Source organism: Gordionus sp. m RMFG-2023, chromosome 3, assembly GCF_954871325.1.
Source record: "Gordionus sp. m RMFG-2023 chromosome 3, tfGorSpeb1-WG-v2, whole genome shotgun sequence".
NCBI classification, from domain to species: Eukaryota; Metazoa; Nematomorpha; class Gordioida; order Chordodea; family Parachordodidae; genus Gordionus; species Gordionus sp. m RMFG-2023.
Window position 1 is genome coordinate 5,578,119 of NC_088777.1, and position 20,409 is coordinate 5,598,527.

Genomic DNA, 20,409 nt, shown 5'->3' on the forward strand with positions numbered 1-20,409 from the left:
GGATTTTAGTAATATTTAATTGATTCCCAGCACAAATTTTTTTTATATATTTTCATAGAAGTAATCTCAAACCAAGCCATCAAAGAGTTTTTTTTAAATCGATAAATCTCTACGATGCAAATAATCTTTCATTTCTTTTGACAAGAATTAAAATAATATCAATCTCCAAACTTCGCAAAGGACTGGCTTCAAAGATTCTGTTCGTGAAAACAATTTTCAGAGCCAAAAAAATGTTATTCGAGACACCAGCTAAAAAAAAATTATTCAGTTTCTTACTACTTCCGTTACCCCAAAGCTAATTAGAAGATTTCCTTACTAGGAGCTTTTGAAATATTTCGGCCCTGTTCAATCTTAAAATGTAAGAAACTGACACAATCTGACGAACTATCGCATCTCACTGCAAAGGTCACTGATCTAAATACCTACTCAGAAGATAACATTCATTTTTTGATAAAATATATAAAGGCCGACGATAAATTTATAATGGCCGACTTCAACCTAGGGATGTGAACCCTTCTACAAAAATCATGTTCAGGGTTCAGTAATAAAATTTAAAAAAAGGATTCGAGTTAATATTAAAAAAATTAATTTATAATTTAAATGTATTCATTTAATCGCACAATGGAAATATAAAAAACCGGAAAATATTGAAAAATGCGAAGGAACCAAATGATTCCACGAAAAAAATTTTTTTAAATGTATTTTTCATGAATTTAAAAACACATAGAATCCTTTACTTTTAAAAATGGTATGAGTTTGGGTTCAGGGGCTCCGGGTCCACCCCCCCTCCCTGCTTTAACCAAGCTTTAATGGACTTGACCTATCATAACAACATGGACACTTATTTAAATGATGTGACTTATGTCAAATTAACTGATGCAATCCTTACACCATTTCTTTTAAACACCCTAGTAGAAATTTAGGATATTTTTTTTTTTAATTAATTTGTTAAAACATAAATTTATTGAATTCATATTCTTCCATTCACATATAACTCCTTGAATTTTTACAATAGAAATCTCACCAATAACCTGAACTGAACATATACAATGCCACAATGTATGGTGTAGAGACAAAAGAGATTATTAGTCCAATTTAAAGAAAGAAATAAAAAGATGGACCAGCCATGGCCTATTTTTTTAGCACCCCGGCCCGAATATAAAAAAATAATCCTTTATCAAAACAATATGATAAAATTTCTTTATGATTAGAAAGCGATCAGTAATTTTCATTTAGCCTTTAAAAGTAGTGCTGTAAACATTTTAAAAAAATCGAACGCGTTCGCGTTCAACGTTCATTGACAAAAATCGAACGCGTTCACGTTCACATTCAAAAAAAGGAACGCGTTCAAGTTCATGAACGCGTTCATGCGTTCAAAATTTTATGATAAACTTTTTTTTAAATTTAATTTAATATAAATAAATGCCTTATATTTTTCAAGCCAATATATTAGCCATGATAAAAAATTATAGTTTTATTTTGATAATATAATTATAAATACAATATAATAGAGCGATAAAAAAATAAATTTATAAAAAATTTTTCTTATTAATTTTTAATAATAATTGCTTTTCAAAATTTTCATCTGATAGGCATGAACGTTGGCACTTAATACAGCGTTAGCTATACTAAAAACTCGCTCAACAGGGGCAGATGAAGTGATTGCGGTGTTATACTTGATAAACAATTCTTTTAAAAGGGGGAATTTATTAAAAACATTTAATGTTTTATCCATTGTCTCAAAAAATTGAGCTATGTTATCATCCTCCAATCTGCCCTCTTCTTCCTCGTCAAAAAAAAGGATATCTCGGAATTGATTTTAAAACAGTGAAATATTTTTGATAGGGCCATGGTAATTCTAATTCATCTAATATTGAATTTTTATTTTCAGAATCTGATGATGAAATATTTATATCCTTGCAAATCCTAATCTATAAAATTAAAATATTCAAATTAATAAACTTTAATCTTATCTTCTCAAGCAGTAGCACGTTATGGTACGTTAATTGCAATATGAAAGAGGAAAAAGTAAAAACAGCTGATTAAAAAATATAAGACTTTTTTGTTAAAAAATTGGATTAAATATTAATTTTTCAAATAAATAAAAATATAAGAGTTTTTTGTTAAAAAATGCGGATTAATATTAATTTTTCAAATAAATAAAAATAAAAAGTGTTTTTAAAATTGAACGAACGTAAAATTGAACGCGTTCATCAAAGAAAAGGAACGCGTTCACGTTCAAAGTTCATCAAAAAAAGGAACGCCGTTCATCACCTTTTTTCAAAAAAACGAACTTCGTTCACGAACGCGTTCATTTTGAACGCGTTCGTTTACAACACTATTTAAAAGCATGCGCTTAATTATTCTTAAAAATTTCGGGACTTACTTTACTCTAAAATTAAGATAAAATTTGCAGTAGAAAAACTTCCATAATCCATTATTTTTCAGATCAATATTACTCTTGTAAAAATAAAACAAAAACTCTCTCTTAGGTATCCAATCAAGTAAATATATCCTCAAAATTTAAAATTACAATATATATTCCGTGTTTCCAATTATATTATAATACAGGCTATTTTGCTTGGAATGCCACTTGGAAAGTTAAATTCTTTGGAAGATTCGATAACCTAACCCAATACACTCAATAAATCATACAGCTAATTAACAATAATTTGATAAGAAAACAATGGCCATAAAAAAAGACTTGCCTCCATTTTGAAAGGGAAAAATTTTTTAATTAGTCCCATACTTATAATATCATTCCGTGTTTTATTTTGGAAAGATGCCAACTCATATTTCTTGTCCTCATTATCAGGAAACGAATATTTTTTTCCACCATTATATTCCTATACATGGCCGCCCAAAACGTGACAGGTGTGAGAGATCTAACATCTATACGATCGTGTATCTTCAAGGAAATCAAAAATGAATGTAACAATCTTACAATTATAACTTTCTATTCATTAATAAAATATGTTTTTTTTCTCTAAAGTATATCTATCTGTAAGCCTTAATCTTGATTGGAATAAATAAAATTACATATCAAAGAAATTTTATATATTATTTTTTTTAATTATTGATTGAATGTCCATTCATAAATTACAATCAGTCGAAATAGAAATTGTACAAGTGTTTATTAAACTCCCAAATTATTTAATTGAGTATCGTGATGCAACCTCAATAGTTCGATTGTTTTCCTGACGTTTTTAAGCGCGCTAACTTCGGTCCGATGACACACTAGAGCCATCCAAAGGCAAAAACATATAAACGAGTAAACATTCATGCGCAGAAAGACTATCGACACTGAAAAGGTTAGGGATGAAAGGAATGGTGAGAGCACAATTTTTAGACAGCTTTCGTATAGAAACAGGACAAACAAAAGGACGGATAATGCGAAGGATAATATTTTATACACCCTAGATTCTTTGTTGCCATCTACCAATGCTTTTTCGAGAATCAAATCGACGGTCGGTAAATAGATAGCATCTTTGCATAGTGGGAATGTTCTTTCTTGAGAATCGTTGCATCGGATTTTATCTATGTATACATTTGCGAGGAAAAAAAGATATTGTTTTGATTATATTAAAAAAATAGAATAGACCAATTAACGTCTAAATTTTATTATATTTGGCCCGGACCATGCAAAAAAAATAGGTGGGTCGGTTTAATTGGTATAGGTAACAGTAGTATTAAATTTGTAAAATAATAATATAAATAAGGAATTTTTTTATATTCCTAATGAAAAAAAATCAATTTTATAAAGGGGGTGTATGCAAAAAAATGGGTCTTATAATTAGCGGCAAGACCATAAAAGGTGGAGATAAAACTTCGATGATGAAGAAGATATATAATATTACCCTCCCCATCAAATTTTTAAACAATACATCACTTGATAATAACGTAAAAATATAACACAGTATAGAGAACTATTTCAATATTTATAAATGATTCAGGAGGGTAGTGTTGCAAAATCACCGGCTAAACCAATATTTTATCCAGAAAAATATTAAGCAAGCCTGAATATTTTGCCAATAGCTGGTCTGTTAGCTAAATCTCGAGGTTGAGGTATTATTTTTCTGGCTATTAAAATAATGAGTTAGCTGTTTTTATCGGTTCAAATGAAGCAGTTTTACATCACTATAGAAGAGCATGTCAATTTGAAAATATAACATATATTTATTTGTTCACAAACCATGAAACTCTCGCCAAAAATGATTCCATAATAAACAAATTTTTATATATGTGCAATGAATCATAATATAGTATTCAACCTTTATTTCTGGCCAAAGAAAAATGAACAAGAACACCTTCGTGATCAGACAAACTCATGCATTCTATTTTATTGTGTTGATAATTAACTTTATCAGAAAATATTCGATATCTGTGACAATCTATTTTCACACCTATTGTAAGGTAAAAAAAAAGAAGAAAGAACATACTAATTACATGCTAATAATAAAAAAACATGTAAATTTAAAGTAATATCATTTAAGCATTTACTTTGATTGACAACTCCAAACAAAATATAATCCAATCGTTGCCCGGAGCAGGGTACATTATGAAAATTATTTATGTCACATTTATGAGCTTTCATAAAATCCCAACATTGACTCATTTTAGCACTAATTATGTTAGTAAATGATTGAGAAACTGTAAATGAGTTAGAAGGATTAGAAAATGTCCAAGAATCTTTAGGTTCTAATGAATTTATTAATGAAACATTATCCTCAATGTTTTCATCTGAATTTAATGTTTCTGGAAATTCAAAATTATCATTTTTAATTATATTGTGAGGTGGAAGTTTTCCCATATTTTTTCTTTGAATTAAACCATTATCAATATAAGTCCCTTTATATTTTTCATTTTCATCCTTGCACAAATAATCTTCACATTCACAATTGATAATGGAATTATTAAAATATGATTGCCATGAATCACTTAGTCCAGTGTATGTTAATAAAAGTTTGATTGGTAACTCATTAGGTGAACAGTTCAAGTCCCCAGCTAATATAATTGCATCATGCTTTGAATTAGATGTTAGAGTTATAAAATTAGCTAATTCAAACAATTGGCATAATCTATGTACAGCATAAATATCATCCGTTTTTGAGTAATGGTCAAAATAATTCAATGGGTCATCATTATAATTTTTTAGAACAATATTCTCAGCTAAGCTATTTGAGGTAGTATATTTAGCTATGGTCTGAATAATATATTGAAAGGTTATTAATATAATTACCTATAAATTTATTTTAATAGTTTTCAATATATAAGCATAAATATTTAATAAAAAATGTAAAATTTATTTTAGCAAAAGCTTTTCTTTGATCAGAAAAGACCATTTAAACTTATTGATTTAAATGAAATTTAAAACATACTAACATGAGTTAGATAAAAATGGATTATGAATGAATCAAACTGGAGAATACTCAGAGTTGCACATTTTCCCCCAAACCAGTCCCCATGCCAAATTTTGTGAGGTTTGCCATTTAAACTATATTGGTGAATTATAGTATTCAATATAGGGCCTTTAGATAATATACAAAGGCCACTTCCTATAACACCACTATATAATATTACTAAATTTAGATGAAAAGAAAATTAATTATTAAATTACGTATAAAAATAATGTGAATAGGGTAAGACTGACTTTGAATACATACATAAACATGTGTAATCCTCTTCAGACCAAACCTTTAAATACAAGATAAAAATAAGGATTATTAATTTATTACTTCTTGCAAAGCAACAATATCATATTTTCCTGTGCTAATCTCTTTTGCCAAAGCTAATATCCTTTCTTTCCTAAATAAACTAAGAAATGGTATACCCCTAAATCAATTAATTGATATACATCACATAGATATTAATAATACCAACAATTCTGAGATAAAACTCTAATATTTGTACTATCCATTCTAAAGAGTCGTCTGCAAATTAAATATTTTAAAAACTCAAATGAATTATGTGACATTCAAATTTTATGACAGTGAATGATAATTTATCAGTTGATATAGACATGAAAATGTCATAGTAAACTTTTCCAAAACATATTACAGATTATAGAGCAAAACTAAGAGGGGGCATTTAAAACCCATCTTTTACATCAAATCTTTTGGCCTAAAATGAGACATTGTAGATTTTATGTTTTACTGTTATTTTCATAAACTATATGTGAATTTTTAAAATAATAAATATATATTACAAATATTATAGGGTAAGATTTTATATTTATAACAAAAATTTTTTTTAAAAAAAGTGTGTTTTATTTTTGCATATTACTTACAAAATAAATAGCACAACATTAAAGAAATACGTGTGTTAATTTTACCGTCCATTTTTTTGCATTTACAGTTTTATAAAATACCATTTAATATTTTTTTAAAGTGTTTATATCATGAAAATTTTTATCTAATAACACTAAAAATACATTAATTTTTATCAATTCCTGATTACTTTTTATTTACAAAGAAGGAAATATAAAAACTGGAATAAGAAAAAAATAGATATGGCGAGAAAAATTATTGTCAGTACTCTAGAGAGAGTAGATAAAAATGAAAGATATCCCAAAGTATATGTCTTTATCGTCTATAAATAAATTAAGACTCGAAACTTTTCCCGAAATCATAGGAGATTCATTGAAAGATTATGTAATTGGAAAGATAGATGAAATAATGACACCTTCAATAGAGAAATAAAAATAATGAATCTTTTAATGACTAATCATTCCTTTACAATTTATGATATTATGGATAGTTTTCCTTCTGAATTTCCTAAAAATGAAGAAATTATAAGAAAATATATTTAAATAAGTTGGTCCAAAAAAAGTGCAGGAAAGGAACCTGATAGGAGAAACACAGGTGGTTGCTATCAATATACGTTAAATTACTTGTATAAAAGAATATAGCCAAAGAAAAAATAATTTTCTCAAACGAGACAGGCATAAATTTACATGTTATAAGTTGGACCCTAGGCACCATATTACTTTACGCCAAAAGTAAAGATCCCATTATCCAAATAAAAATATTATATATAATGCACTTTTGAAATCGAAGGTTTATATTTTATCGTAATTTGGAAGGACCGTATAGTGGTTATTATTTCTTGATTATATCAAAAAAATTATTAATATCCTACCAAGTAATGGCTGTTATTAATATAGATAATGTTTCAAACCATAAAAGCCATCTCATTAATAGCTTTAAAGAGAGAATAAATATTGACCATCCTATTCGTCACAGCTCAACCCAATAAAAAATTCTTCTAAAAAACAAATATAGGTCAATTAATCTCCGACCAAATACAAAAATATTCTTAATGAATTTAATATTTCTTATGACTTTTAAATTATTATAATAAGATGCATCAATATTTAGAGATTAATTATTCTCAAGAATTGTTTGAAATTTAATTTTATTGAAGGAAAGATATTTAAACATTCAAAGATTAGATAAGTCTGATGCTAAATAATTTCATTTTCATTAAAAAAAATTACGTTTGTACAAATCGAATTAATCATTATTATTTTATTAAGTATTTTACTGTAAAAATATTAATTAAAAAAGAATGAATTTTTAAAACAAAATCAATCAAAAAAAAATTATTATGCTATTACATTATTTTTCGCATGATTGGTTAATTGCATTTAATTTTTAATTAGCAGTTCATTTATATATATTGTTTTTAACCATTCATAAAATAGTTAAAATCAAAAAGGTTAAATAACCATTTTTTGAAATATTTTAAAAAAGGATCAATACTCTTTAAAAAATATTTATATAGCAAGTATAAAGATATCATTTTTACCTCTTAAAAAGAAAGTAGTTATTTCTATACATGCAAATTATTGTGATGTATTTATTTAATTTATTTGTCACAGTGCTAAATTCTAACAAAAATTATAATTTTGAAAATTACAAATGTGTTTTGAACAATTAATGTTTTATTAGAAAAATTCAAAAAAAAAATATCTTTAGAAAAATATGGAGAGTGTAGGGGCTTTCAAATTCAAAATTTCATTAAAACTTTTTAAAAATTTACGAAATTGAGTTTAGACGGATAATATATAAATGCGAGAATCATTTTTCTATTGAAAATTGTTTGACTTTGAGGGGACTCACCTTATATATAATATTGAGAAAAGACTAGGTAAAAAAAAAGAAATAAGGTTTAAAATCCATAATAAGCAGTATGATGCAATATGCAAAATTTAATATGCATTTATTTTAAAATAGATATGTACAGAGATATCTCTATTTTATAAATTTTGCAGGAATTATACGCATAAAATTAGCGCTAAAATAGTTGTTAGTTATTAACTATTCACAAATAAATACCAAGAAATTTAAATTAGGGGGAAACATTTTCCACGATATGTCAAGCACAATTAATTTGATTAATAATTTATTTCTATTTGAATTATGAACATGCACAGTAAATGGAGTTGTTAAAATACAGCGCCATTTTAAAAATATAAGTAGCCTTAGTGCACCACATTTTTGAGTCGATATTCCCAAAAATGAAAGTCGCGCGGGCAGTATATTTCAAGCCCAACATTTTAGATCGTCATTATATTATAAATAATTGAATATATTTTTTAAAAAAAATCCCTGCCGGGCCGAAATAATTTTTTTTAGAAAAGATCCGGGCGGGGCCAGGCCTTAGAATATAAAACCCTGGCCGGGCCGTGCAAATATTACCTCAGCAGATTTTTGATATTTATTACGTAACCTTATAGTAACACTGACGGGCGATTAGCCTAAATCCTTCGCCGATGCCTAATTTTTGACTAATTAGGTTTTAGGCTAAGCCATTTGGAGTCGGCTAAAATTAGCACAATACGAAACATTATGTAGTGGGATATAATTACTTATCAGCGGTAATTTTTAAATTTGAAAAATCTCACGCTTCATATTTCAGATCGGGAATCTTGGAATAGTATTATTAAATAGCTCGATATAAGCCGATTTTTAAAAAGGGCAAACTCAATATTTTAGCCAGAAAAATATTGTCTAACCTTCGAAATAATCTTGATTTAAATTAATTTTTATATAACTTATCAAAAATTGTTTAAAATTTTACTTCAAAATTTTACAGAGTATAGGTAGGTTCTATATATGGTGGAATAAATTTTCTGTTAACTCTTTTTTAAAATTTAAAAATCGTTCTCAGTATATAACTTAAAATATAACGATTTCGAATTACATTGATTCTCTATTCCAATACGACATATAATATCATATATAAAAGAAATATAAATCAGTTATAAAAATAATTTCTATTATAATGAAGTGTACATTTTTTAAAAAAAAATAAAATTTAAAAAATTTTGCATATAAATCAAATTTTCATACTTCCAAGAAATAGAAAAAAAAATTCGCTTTTAATTCTTGGATTTATTTTGTTTCAGTTTCTCCGCTTTAAAAATCCAAAATTCCTAAGATTCTCATAACCCTGTTATTAGAACCCTTCTTTTTATTTTAAAAAAAATCTCAATATTCTGTATTCTGAAATAATATGTACGTTAATTTTAAATAATATGAATAGGAATTTATGATGGTCATTAGTCGCTATAATAGCTAATTTCATTAAAATAAAATAATTTGGAGATTAGACAATAGTCTTAATGATATGTGAACAACTAATCCACTTTAGTTACCTTCTCATTCAAACAGACATTTTAGTCGGCATCAAACCCATTACCAATAAAGTAAGAATTTTTTTTGCATTTTAAAATTTAATTGAGCTAGTTATTTTAAATTCAAAGATCTGATTTTTCCGGAAATGCACAATAGGTGTATAATATACACCCTATAAATTTTAGACAATTTTATAATGAACCTTTAAAGAAATTACAATTTAAAATGAAAAACCTAGTGCGCATGTTGCGAAAACCTATTAAACTATCACCCTACCCAAAATTCTATAGTGTAAAAACATAAAATTTAGCTATAAATTTACGGACTATTTCTAAATTTAATAAAAATTATTGAAAAATAATATTATTTATTAAATATAACACATGCATATCCTATTTTACGTAGAAGGTCTATTCAGTTCTTTATGTTTAAACAATATTCATCATTTGAGAATTAGATTATTCTATATCCAGTTTTGGTCAAAAAATGGCTTTTTTTACATAAATCAATTTTTTTAAAAAAATTTGAAATGTATATAAAAAATAAATTAAATTATAGCCAATATAAGGTTAAATATTCTATTGAAATCAATAGAAACTTAATTAATAAAATTGTTCTCCTGTAAAATTACAAAAAGTGGAGATGGAATAATCTAATCGGGCGACGAATAATTCAATATTAAATGTAATGATAGAATGTTAATGAGAATTATATAAAAATTATCGAATGAATTAAAAAGGGAAAATATATATTTATTTTATAAATAATATTTAAAATTGTCTAATAAATTTTTTTAAATTTTAAGAAAAGAGACCTAATTAAAATAAATCATAATTAAAAAAAATGCATAACTTATGCTAGAACTGGATAAAAATAGTACGTTCCTTAGAAATCTAAGTTACCTGCTGTAATTTTTTCCCATGGCTTACTATATTTAGACTCCAGGGGCGATGTTTTATATATCGATGACCAAGAAAAGGGTTTTAAATCTCTTATAAGAAACAAAAATAATTATGCATTTTAGATTATTGGAGCCTCAACAACCTATTTAATATTAATGATAACGAATTTGAAAAACTACTCTTAGGAAGAAACCTCCCAAAAATTAACACATATGAAAGGGACAGAATCCAATTAAACCTTCTATTATAAGTGTTTGACTTTTGGGAAGATTATTAATCAATTTATACGGAGTATTATTTATTGGCAAAAAATTGTTCAATGTAAAGGTAATTTTATTTCTTGAGATATACCCATATTAAAATAATGTATTCAGACATTTTTTTTGATTGTAACAAAAAAAAAATTTAGATAATAAAGGTTTTTTCTAAGACCTATAATAGTGTTTTATCTCACTTTTTGGGCGTAATCGAGTTATGAAATAGATTCTTTTGTTTTAATTTATGAACAAATTTTTCAGAAATTAATTTTTCACCAGGTATTGTTTGCTGCGCATTTTATTGACCTTTGATAAAATTACTTAGGTTTTTTGATAAACAAATATTTCCCAATGGGTATTTACGTACATTACACATACGATACATTAATATAATGTAAAAAGAGATTTAAAATTTTTTTTTTCGAAAATCGCCATTTTAAAATGGATAAATTTTATTTTAAATAATTGAATGCTATATTTTACAAGAAGAAATCATTATTATATTTAAAAAATTTTTCATAAGCTAATTCATCGTTATAATTCATATTGTTTGGAAGTCTCAAATGATGATAATTTTAAAGATAAGATATAATACAATTCGTTTTTACGCATTAAAACTTAAAATTTAAAAACACAATATTTTTTAGAGTGCATTATTGTAAAATCTTTTATTTTTATTCCTATTTTGAGTAAATGTTTCTAATATATTTATAAACCATTTCAATGATCATTAAAATATACAAAATTATATTATTTAAAATATAGATTTTGTTGGATGATGCTTAATTTTTTTTTCTACTAGAAACCCTGAAACCCAAAATGGTTTTCAAATATTATTATTTACAAAAACAAGAATTTGAATAAATATAAGTTCTAAAGTCAATAAAATGTAAATATCAAAACACACTTATCCTTTAAACAAATTAATATTTATGAATAAATTATTTAATCCATTTTTTTGTAAAAAAAAAATTTAATAATATTTAATATCGATGAAGCTAATGTTAATAACTATTCTTGAAATAACAAAAGGTTTTAGATTATATATATTTTAAAGATTATATATGAGACAAGTTAGCAAAATTCTTTTCAAAAAAAAATAAGGGACCCCTTTTTATATTTTAAAAATATTTATATTATAAGGAAATAAGTTATGCCCTCTCCCTCAATTTTTAAACAATATAAAATATCATTGCTCTAACTATAAAATTTCATAAAAGGGATAGGAAGAATAGAAATATAATTGGAAAGAAAAAAACATTATAAAATAAAGGCCCATAAGCGTTAATCTTTAGGTATGTTTATTTTTCTAAAAGGTCGTATTTACAAAGTAATGGCAGATAAAATGGGGATTTACATGGAATAACTAAAATTGCTTAGGGAAATCTGAGATTTATGGGTAGAATTCTGTTAGATACTCTCATAATGTTAAACATGGATTATTAATTTATTATAATGGTTATTATATAGCGCAATTTATATGTTACATTCATTAATTTATACAATTTATATTAACTTTACTTAATAGTTTGATTTAATTATTTAATAGTTTTATTTTATATATAAAGAATGAATTTATTATAGTTTTTGGAGTTAAATTATAGTTAAAATATTTTTAAAATATATATATTTAATAAAAGTTTTAAATCTTTTTGTAATATCTTACCTTACTCCCTGCCAACCTTAACACATAATAACTATATATATAAATTATATATACCCTTCAATGATGGATGAAGTCTAGGGCAAAAAACAGTGGAAATAGTTATAGATATAATAGAATTAAGAGTGTTCAGGTAGATTTATAAATTTTTTTTATCGTATGGTAAGGAAAAAAATTATTTGGTAAAGAATACTATCTCTCTAAAAAATTTCGTAAATAATCTATTAAATTGACGGAGTTATGATTAGGTTAACTCAGTGTGGTTAAATATTTATTTACAAGTCGCGGCTCTATTATTTTTTAGATTTAAAAATATTATTTAATGGTATATATGGCCTATCAAGTTGCCCTTTGGATTAAGTCAAATGGTTATATTGGCTAACTTGAAACTAGGGTGAACAATAGCGACTATGTTTAACATACAGATAATAAAGACAATAATTTATAAAATAATCATTAAATAAATAAGTCTGATATTCAGGATTTCGAAAAATGAGTGGCAGTTCAAGGGCAGGTCAACGCGCATTAATTATATGTCTTTTGAACAATCGTACTTCTATTGAAAAAATAATAAAGAGTTAATAAAAAAAATGTATATTATTATATAGCTAAATGGAATATAAGTAAAGATTAAATTAATTTTATAATTATATAATTTCTTAAAATTTATTTAAATAGACAAATAATGAATAACCAAATATAATTTTTTGATATTAAATGAATTATTTGGATTAAATATTTTTTTTAAAATTTTGTATGGATTCCTGAAATATTTATATATATGTATTTTAATATAAAATTAAAACATTTTAAAGAATTAATAATATATATCTCAATCCTCAATAATAGGAAATTTTTTAAGAATTTTTCTCAGAATCCTATCAACTTTTAAATTAGTTTGTATTTATATACGAACATCCCTCCATTTATTATGGCTAAAAAATGCCAGTGCACACTTGTATTAACGTGTTAAATTTGGTAGGGTAGATAGATATTATGGACAATTTATTTTCTTATGTTTCTAATAATAATTTTATTTCTCAAATAAATTAATAATAATTTATTTCTCAAGTAAATTAATAATAATATCATGTATATGGATTAGAGATCTGCAAAGTCCAACCCGTTTCCAACCCCAAAAGCCCGTAAGCAGATTTAAAAAAATTATAACCGGAAGGTCAATTCCTATGATAAATAGATTTCGGCCATTGAAAATCTCAAATTTTTTCGTAAAACAGTACAAGTATCAAAATTTTGACATATTTTATTCAGTTTCGAACTAATTATTAATACTATTTGAAAAAAAAAATTACAACATGCTAATTTTTTTATATTTTAAGATTTGTCTAGCTAAAATATTAAATTTATAAATAATATAGTAAAATTATCAAAATATTAAATATGTATGTTATGTCCAATTGTAAAACACAATACAGATATCAAATACATCGATTTATAAAACGGTTGTTATAGAAATAGATAGGCATAGAATAGAGATATAAGAACCTTAAATTGACATTGGGGAAAAATTATATACATATATTAAAAAAATGATGGCCGAAAATTCTTATAAAATAATTAAGGGCCCGGAGTAAACTTTTCGTAAAATTTTAACTGACAGGGTCTAATTTTATTTAAATTGAGCATAGGCTGTAATCATTATAGCGGGATTATATATGAGAGATTTTTTTAACTTTTCCGCCTGTTGGAAATTTCAAATGAAACATAATTGTTATGAAATAAAGTAAAATTTTATATAAAACTTAAACTCCTCTAATATCCTTAAGCTATTGTTCAAAGGAATGAGAGTTAACATAATAACAAATATCTTAAGTCCAGAGAAGCAGAAAGTTTTGTTTCACTCTACGGACAAATAACAAAGATTGCTTACAAGAACTATTGAGATAACACAGGTGATGAAGTGAATACTTTACTTTTGAATTAAGCGATGCGCCACATCTAATTATGGTCGAGACATCTCAGCCTCTAGCTCGCGTACTTAATTTTGTTATCAGTCATAAGTGTTAATATTTAAGTAAATTATTTTATTAAATAATTATTAAAATTATCTTGAGGTAATCGAAAGTATTGTTTGAAGGAACTGTTAGGTCATATTTAGATGTTAATGATTAAATAAATGAGTTTAAATGGTTATTCTTATCCATCATTCTTTGTCTAAGGTAAAAATTTTCTATAGTATTTTGGTATTCGATGTGAAGGGATGCCCTAGTTCAATGAAGAAGGCAAAGCATGAATGCCAGAAGAAGTTAGCGGTGTAACAACTATTGGTATGAATATATAGTTAGAAGGTAAAAGAGACAAATATTTGGCAGATTTATTACGTTTTGCTTCAATAATGGCAACATGGCTTAAATTGGGGGGTGCGAGTGGATCTGCGCAGAAAAAATTTTAGGTTAAGAAATTCACCACTCTTCCAAGGAATCTTCGGGAAGTTTACCATCTGCATTACAAAGTCCAGTAAAGTGGTGTAGAAGTCTAAGAAATGAAATTCTCTCAAAATTATTAGATAGAATATCTATAAAAATGTTGGTATACATTTCCTAAAATCATAAAAAAAACATAATGAATTAATGTGTTTATGTTTAAAAATAATACAATAAGTGAGAAGACATATTAACATTAACACTAACATGTACATTTTGTTTAATATATAGAATAATATAAAATTAGTTTAATCCTTTAAAATAGGTAGCACTCTATTTGACTTTACATAATATTTCAAAAATAGGAATTCTTAGGCCAAATTGAGAGATTGGAACTTATCTGTTAAAAATAATATGAAATTTAACATAATATAACCTTTTGTATAAAAAAAATATATTTGATTTACTATAAAATTAAATTATAAATATTAATATTTGTTTAATATATGCTTATCCCCGTAAGTAAGAGAAATTAAGCATTTATTGTATTTATGCCATTATCTAATCTACAGCCGAATTTTATAATATTATTTGTTCTTTTTTAAGATTCTTATATTAATAAACCGATATAAGTAAATTAAGAAGTTTTAATTAACTAAATACAAATAAAATTTTGGAGAAAATATATACCTATATAAAACTTGCAAATTAAAATCCTTCAAACCAAGCATATCAATGACCCGAAGGCAAACTTTTTTAGACCCGGGCAGCTCAGCCCGATGCCCCAATATTTTAAAAAAGCTTATAAAGAAAAATCTCAAACCTTACAGGAAGGAAATATGATATTAATATTTATCGAGCCACTGTTGGCGCACGGTCTACATTATATTTATGAGTTTACTTGTACGCTTGCCACTGTCCACAGGCTGAGAGACGGCTCCTTAGGAGTACAAAAGTCTAGGAGCTTTAACAAATGATCAAATACTATTCCCTAAACCTGATATCGATTAATGATTTTTTTCTACTAACTATTCTAAATTAAAAAGCGATTAGTTTACCACTGGATTTAAACCATAATTAATTTATCTCTTTTTTTTATAAATAATTTTTAAAATTTGGTTCAAAATATTTTTTTTTTAAATTGATATTCCGATCAAAGATAGTACTAGAGAATATAAATGTTTTCGCAATACATTTTCTCTAATAAATTTATAATTATTAAATATTCCTTTAATTTTGTCTAGGTTTGGTATTATGTTAGTTATAAAAATAATGTATTTATATATTATATTTAACATTTACCAATAAGAAAAATGGAATAAAAACATCAATTTTATGTTTCAAATTCATATTATACGATATAGGGAATGTTAAAACATTTAGTTTAATATATAGTTATAGTGAATTTATAATTTGGCCATGGAGTTCTGACACCTTAGTTTATGCAACTAACTTAATAATAAGTACACTCTCTTAACAAACACGAAATAGGTATTATAATATTTAACGATTCGGATTATGTATTGAAAATGTTTGGGTAATGAAAAAGCTTCCCATTCTAATTTTCTTAAGAGAGATTAAATACACAGATGGAAAAAATATTTTATTATGGAAATTTGGGAAAAAATGACGGTTTAGGTTATACACCATTTTGGAGGATGTAATTCTCTGGACAAAAGAAAAGAGGCATTAAAAGATATTTAAGAATGGAATGTAAATAATTATGCTTCAAAAAGTCGCTATTTACAGAGCTAGTGCTGTATCAGGGATTAGTCTTGGAAAGGTGAGGGAGAGGGAGGTGTTCTTTCTTTCTTTCTTTCTTTCTTTCTTTCTTTCTTTCTTTCTTTCTTTCTTTCTTTCTTTCTTTCTTTCTTTCTTTCTTTCTTTCTTTCTTTCTTTCTTTCTTTCAATAAATTGCGCCACCTAATAAAATCTCATTTATAAGTTTAAAAAAAAATGTTTAAATATGTCGCCGAGAATAAAATAATTTTTATATGTAATATAATTCTAATTAATTATTTATAAAAATTTTGTTATGACAAACAAATTCAGGCTTGGATAGGAATATTCCAAATAATATTTATTTGATTATTTTCTAATAATTTATTTATATCCAATATTTTATGATTTGTTATATATATAATTAAAAAATTTCAGCCAATTTAGACAGAATCTGTCACAGTATTTAAAATTATATATTGCGCGTTTTATTTTATAAGTAAAAAAATATTTTCATCAAAACCTCTATATTAGGCTTATCCAGTGCATCGGAACTCTTGAAAACAGAAATTATAATTCTTAGTTGTGATCTCTTTATGACTTAAACAAAAGATTCGCAAGACTATTTCCTGCTTGAATCAAAGAGAATGTGCGTTAACATGTGTGGAATGAAATTAAACAACTTGTTAATTGAAACCAGATATAACCATATTAGTTTTTGGATTTATTGTAGCAAAATAATTAAAGAAATCCGATTATTTTAGAGATAATGAGAGAATACTTGAGCTTTTTGAAGGTTGCGTATGTTCCGTGTTTATCATATTAAATAAAGACACTGTATATTCTATGATTTTTAATATATCAGTGGCGGCAATTAACAATTTGAAAAAAAAATTGAGGGAATAAATTTCGAAATTTCTGACAACTAAATCGATTAATTATAATATCAACCTTTTGTATATAAAAAAATGTATGAAATCAATTCCAACATTTTAATGCTATTTCCAGAAACACTTTGCAAAAATATGATTCTATCACAATTTCTTATATATTATTTTTACTAAAATGGCAAAATTATTCTCGAATAAAACAAATATAAGATAATAGAATGTAATGTAAATTCAACTAAAGTATGATACATCTTCTAAGAAACAATGTAAAATTTATTTTTAAATATAAAATAAGTTAAAATACCGTTTCCAATTTTTCATTTATAAAATTTTCTAATCTAAAACAAATTTTATATTTGAAAATGTTTCAAGTTCTATTTATCGATTTCTAAATTTAATTTACATTCGATTTTAAAAAGTAAAAGAACAAACTTTGATATGAGCTTTAATAAATCTAATAATATTTTTCTTTATTTTTGATGTTTAGTGTATGTAGAAATATAATTTTCTATTGTTGCAAATTGTAATATTCAACAAATTTATTTTATATATTTAATTACATTATAGATAGAAAATGCATTAGTAATTCCATTACAAAAAATTAATTATAGAATTTAATAATTATTCTGAAATATTTTAATTAATAAAATATTAAATAATCTTGTAAACATCCTCATTCTATGAAAATCAGGGGAAAGTCCCTGTATTTTATCTTTGAAAATAATTAAGCAATAAATACTCTTGTATTTATTTCATAAATATTAGTTTTAAGCTCATAAAAGCCTTCTTTATTAATTTATCAATTATTTTGGTGTAAAATATATCTGATGTATACTTTTATTTACGATAAATTATTTTTATAAATCATGTATCATTTCATTAAAAGAAAAATCTTAAACTATCAAGCTTTTAAATATATTTTTGTATATATGAAAGGATACACACCTCCCGGCGGTCTTAATAGTTGGATATGTGGATATCAAACGAGTAACAATTTATATTATCGCTATAAATATATTTTAATACTCCGTTAATGTGGAGAGGGAACATTATATAAAAATATTACCAATTGGGGAAATAAAAACAAATATCCAATACCTTGCCAGGGCTGATATAATTTTCTATAAAAAAGAGGAAAAAAATTCATGAGAAAATTCCTGCTTCCAAAACATTAAAGTATCTTGATTGTTATTTGATCTCACAACCCATCCGTTAGATTTTGAAATCTCATAGATCACTTTCACACGTTATACAGAGATGGGCTTAAAATTTACGAAACTATTTTTATTTTTAAGTTTTAATATTGAAAATAATTATCGATTTGGCAAAATTGAATCAATCATTATATTCACATTTTACGATACCTTTCATAAAAAACTCTTTAGAAAAAAAAATTACAAATATTCGCCCTCCACTTGGGAAAAATATTAGAATATCCTGGAAAATAAATCCCCCAAAAAAAGATATCAATTAAATCACTCAGATTTTAAACCCCCCCCCCCCTCTTCCATAAAAAAATGACTTCATAATAATTAAAATAAATATTTTTTAATATTAATATATAATATATTCAAAAAAAAATTAAAACAAGATGGAGTATGGTCATTTAACACTGAAAAAAAATACAAAATAATCTTATAAATTTTCCAAGTGAAAGTGGTTAGTTGAGAATTATTTTATTATAATTTTTATAGTATAATTTTTTTTAAAAAAATAAAATAAATCGGTTTTTAAACAGGCTAAGAAAAAAATATAATATAGATTCAGTTTCTTCTTTTAGCCATTTGGTATATAAAGGTTAGGTTACTTCATGGTTTAATAAAAATGTAAAGGTTCATTTCGTTTATAAGGAGTCGATTAGGTTCACTCCGGAGGTTCAATTATATTTATTATTTCAATATCTTATTCTCCTTAGAGTATATTTTTTAAATTCTGCTAGGTTGTCATTCCAGATAAGGGGAATGGGGTGGTTGGTTATTTTTCCCAAATTTTTTCCTCTTCTATACTATTGTACGATAATGGTTTAATTTAATGGTGAACTAACTAACAGGTTTAATTTTTGTTTTGCATAATAAATATCTTATTTTATCCTACGAAAAAATAAAATATTAACATGATATCATTCTAATATATTAAACTATAAAAGTTAAAAGATTTAATTAAAATTTTTATTAAATAAAGTTTCTGATCTCTATCACCCATCTATCATGCCTGGCGATCGGGTCTTATTTTAGCAAGCTGCTCTATATTATATTAATTTATGTATTTTTTTCTGTTTAGTTTAAGTTTTCATTTATATTCTTAATAAATGAATAAACATGTTTTATTAAATGGCCCTCAAAATCTTTAAAATTTTTAATTAAGGTATAGCCAATACCGTTTTCAATTTCTATATTTTATGTACAAATAATATCAATAATAAATTTCAGAGAAATGCAGAGTTTCCATTAGCACGGCTTGGGTTTTATATTTTCAAGCCCGGCGGACCAAGATATTATTTTTTTAAAAATCTCAGATCTGGCATGAATTTTTTTTAAATCAAAATTTATTAATTTTTAGTTTATATAGCTATAAGATCTAAAATATTTGGTTTTAAGATATACAGGCCGGCACATGTATTTTTTTTAAAGAAATTTTACACTTTACCCGGGCCGTATCTGCAGGTCTCTGTAAAATTAAAAATAATATAGTTGTATTACTAAAAATTATTAAAATTGCGGAAAATCATCATAAACATTTTCTAGGAAAACTCCTTACTTTACATAAATAACTTCAAAAAAAAATATATAAATTTTATATTTTATAAATTATCCAATAGTAACGAAATGTAAGGCCTATTAGAAAATAAAAAATATCACCTATTAAAAAAAAATAACATTTGATTTTATGCACGCTAAGTTGGGTAATTGCCCAAAATATTTAGTTTGAAATAATCTTTAAAATATTTATTTATTTT

General features: G+C 25.1%; 1 protein-coding gene across 1 annotated transcript; it reads right to left on the reverse strand.

Moving 5' to 3' along the window:
• Positions 1–3,017: 3,017 nt before the first annotated feature.
• Positions 3,018–5,917, reverse strand: LOC135926657 (uncharacterized). The gene is made up of 7 exons (XM_065462586.1): positions 5,877–5,917; positions 5,736–5,832; positions 5,618–5,694; positions 5,383–5,566; positions 4,501–5,203; positions 4,272–4,403; positions 3,018–3,537 (listed from the first exon to the last, which is right to left on the reverse strand). The coding sequence occupies exons 1-7, from the start codon at positions 5,915–5,917 to the stop codon at positions 3,137–3,139; spliced, it is 1,635 nt and encodes a 544-aa protein (XP_065318658.1). The 3' UTR covers positions 3,018–3,136.
• Between the last annotated feature and the right edge of the window lie 14,492 nt (positions 5,918–20,409).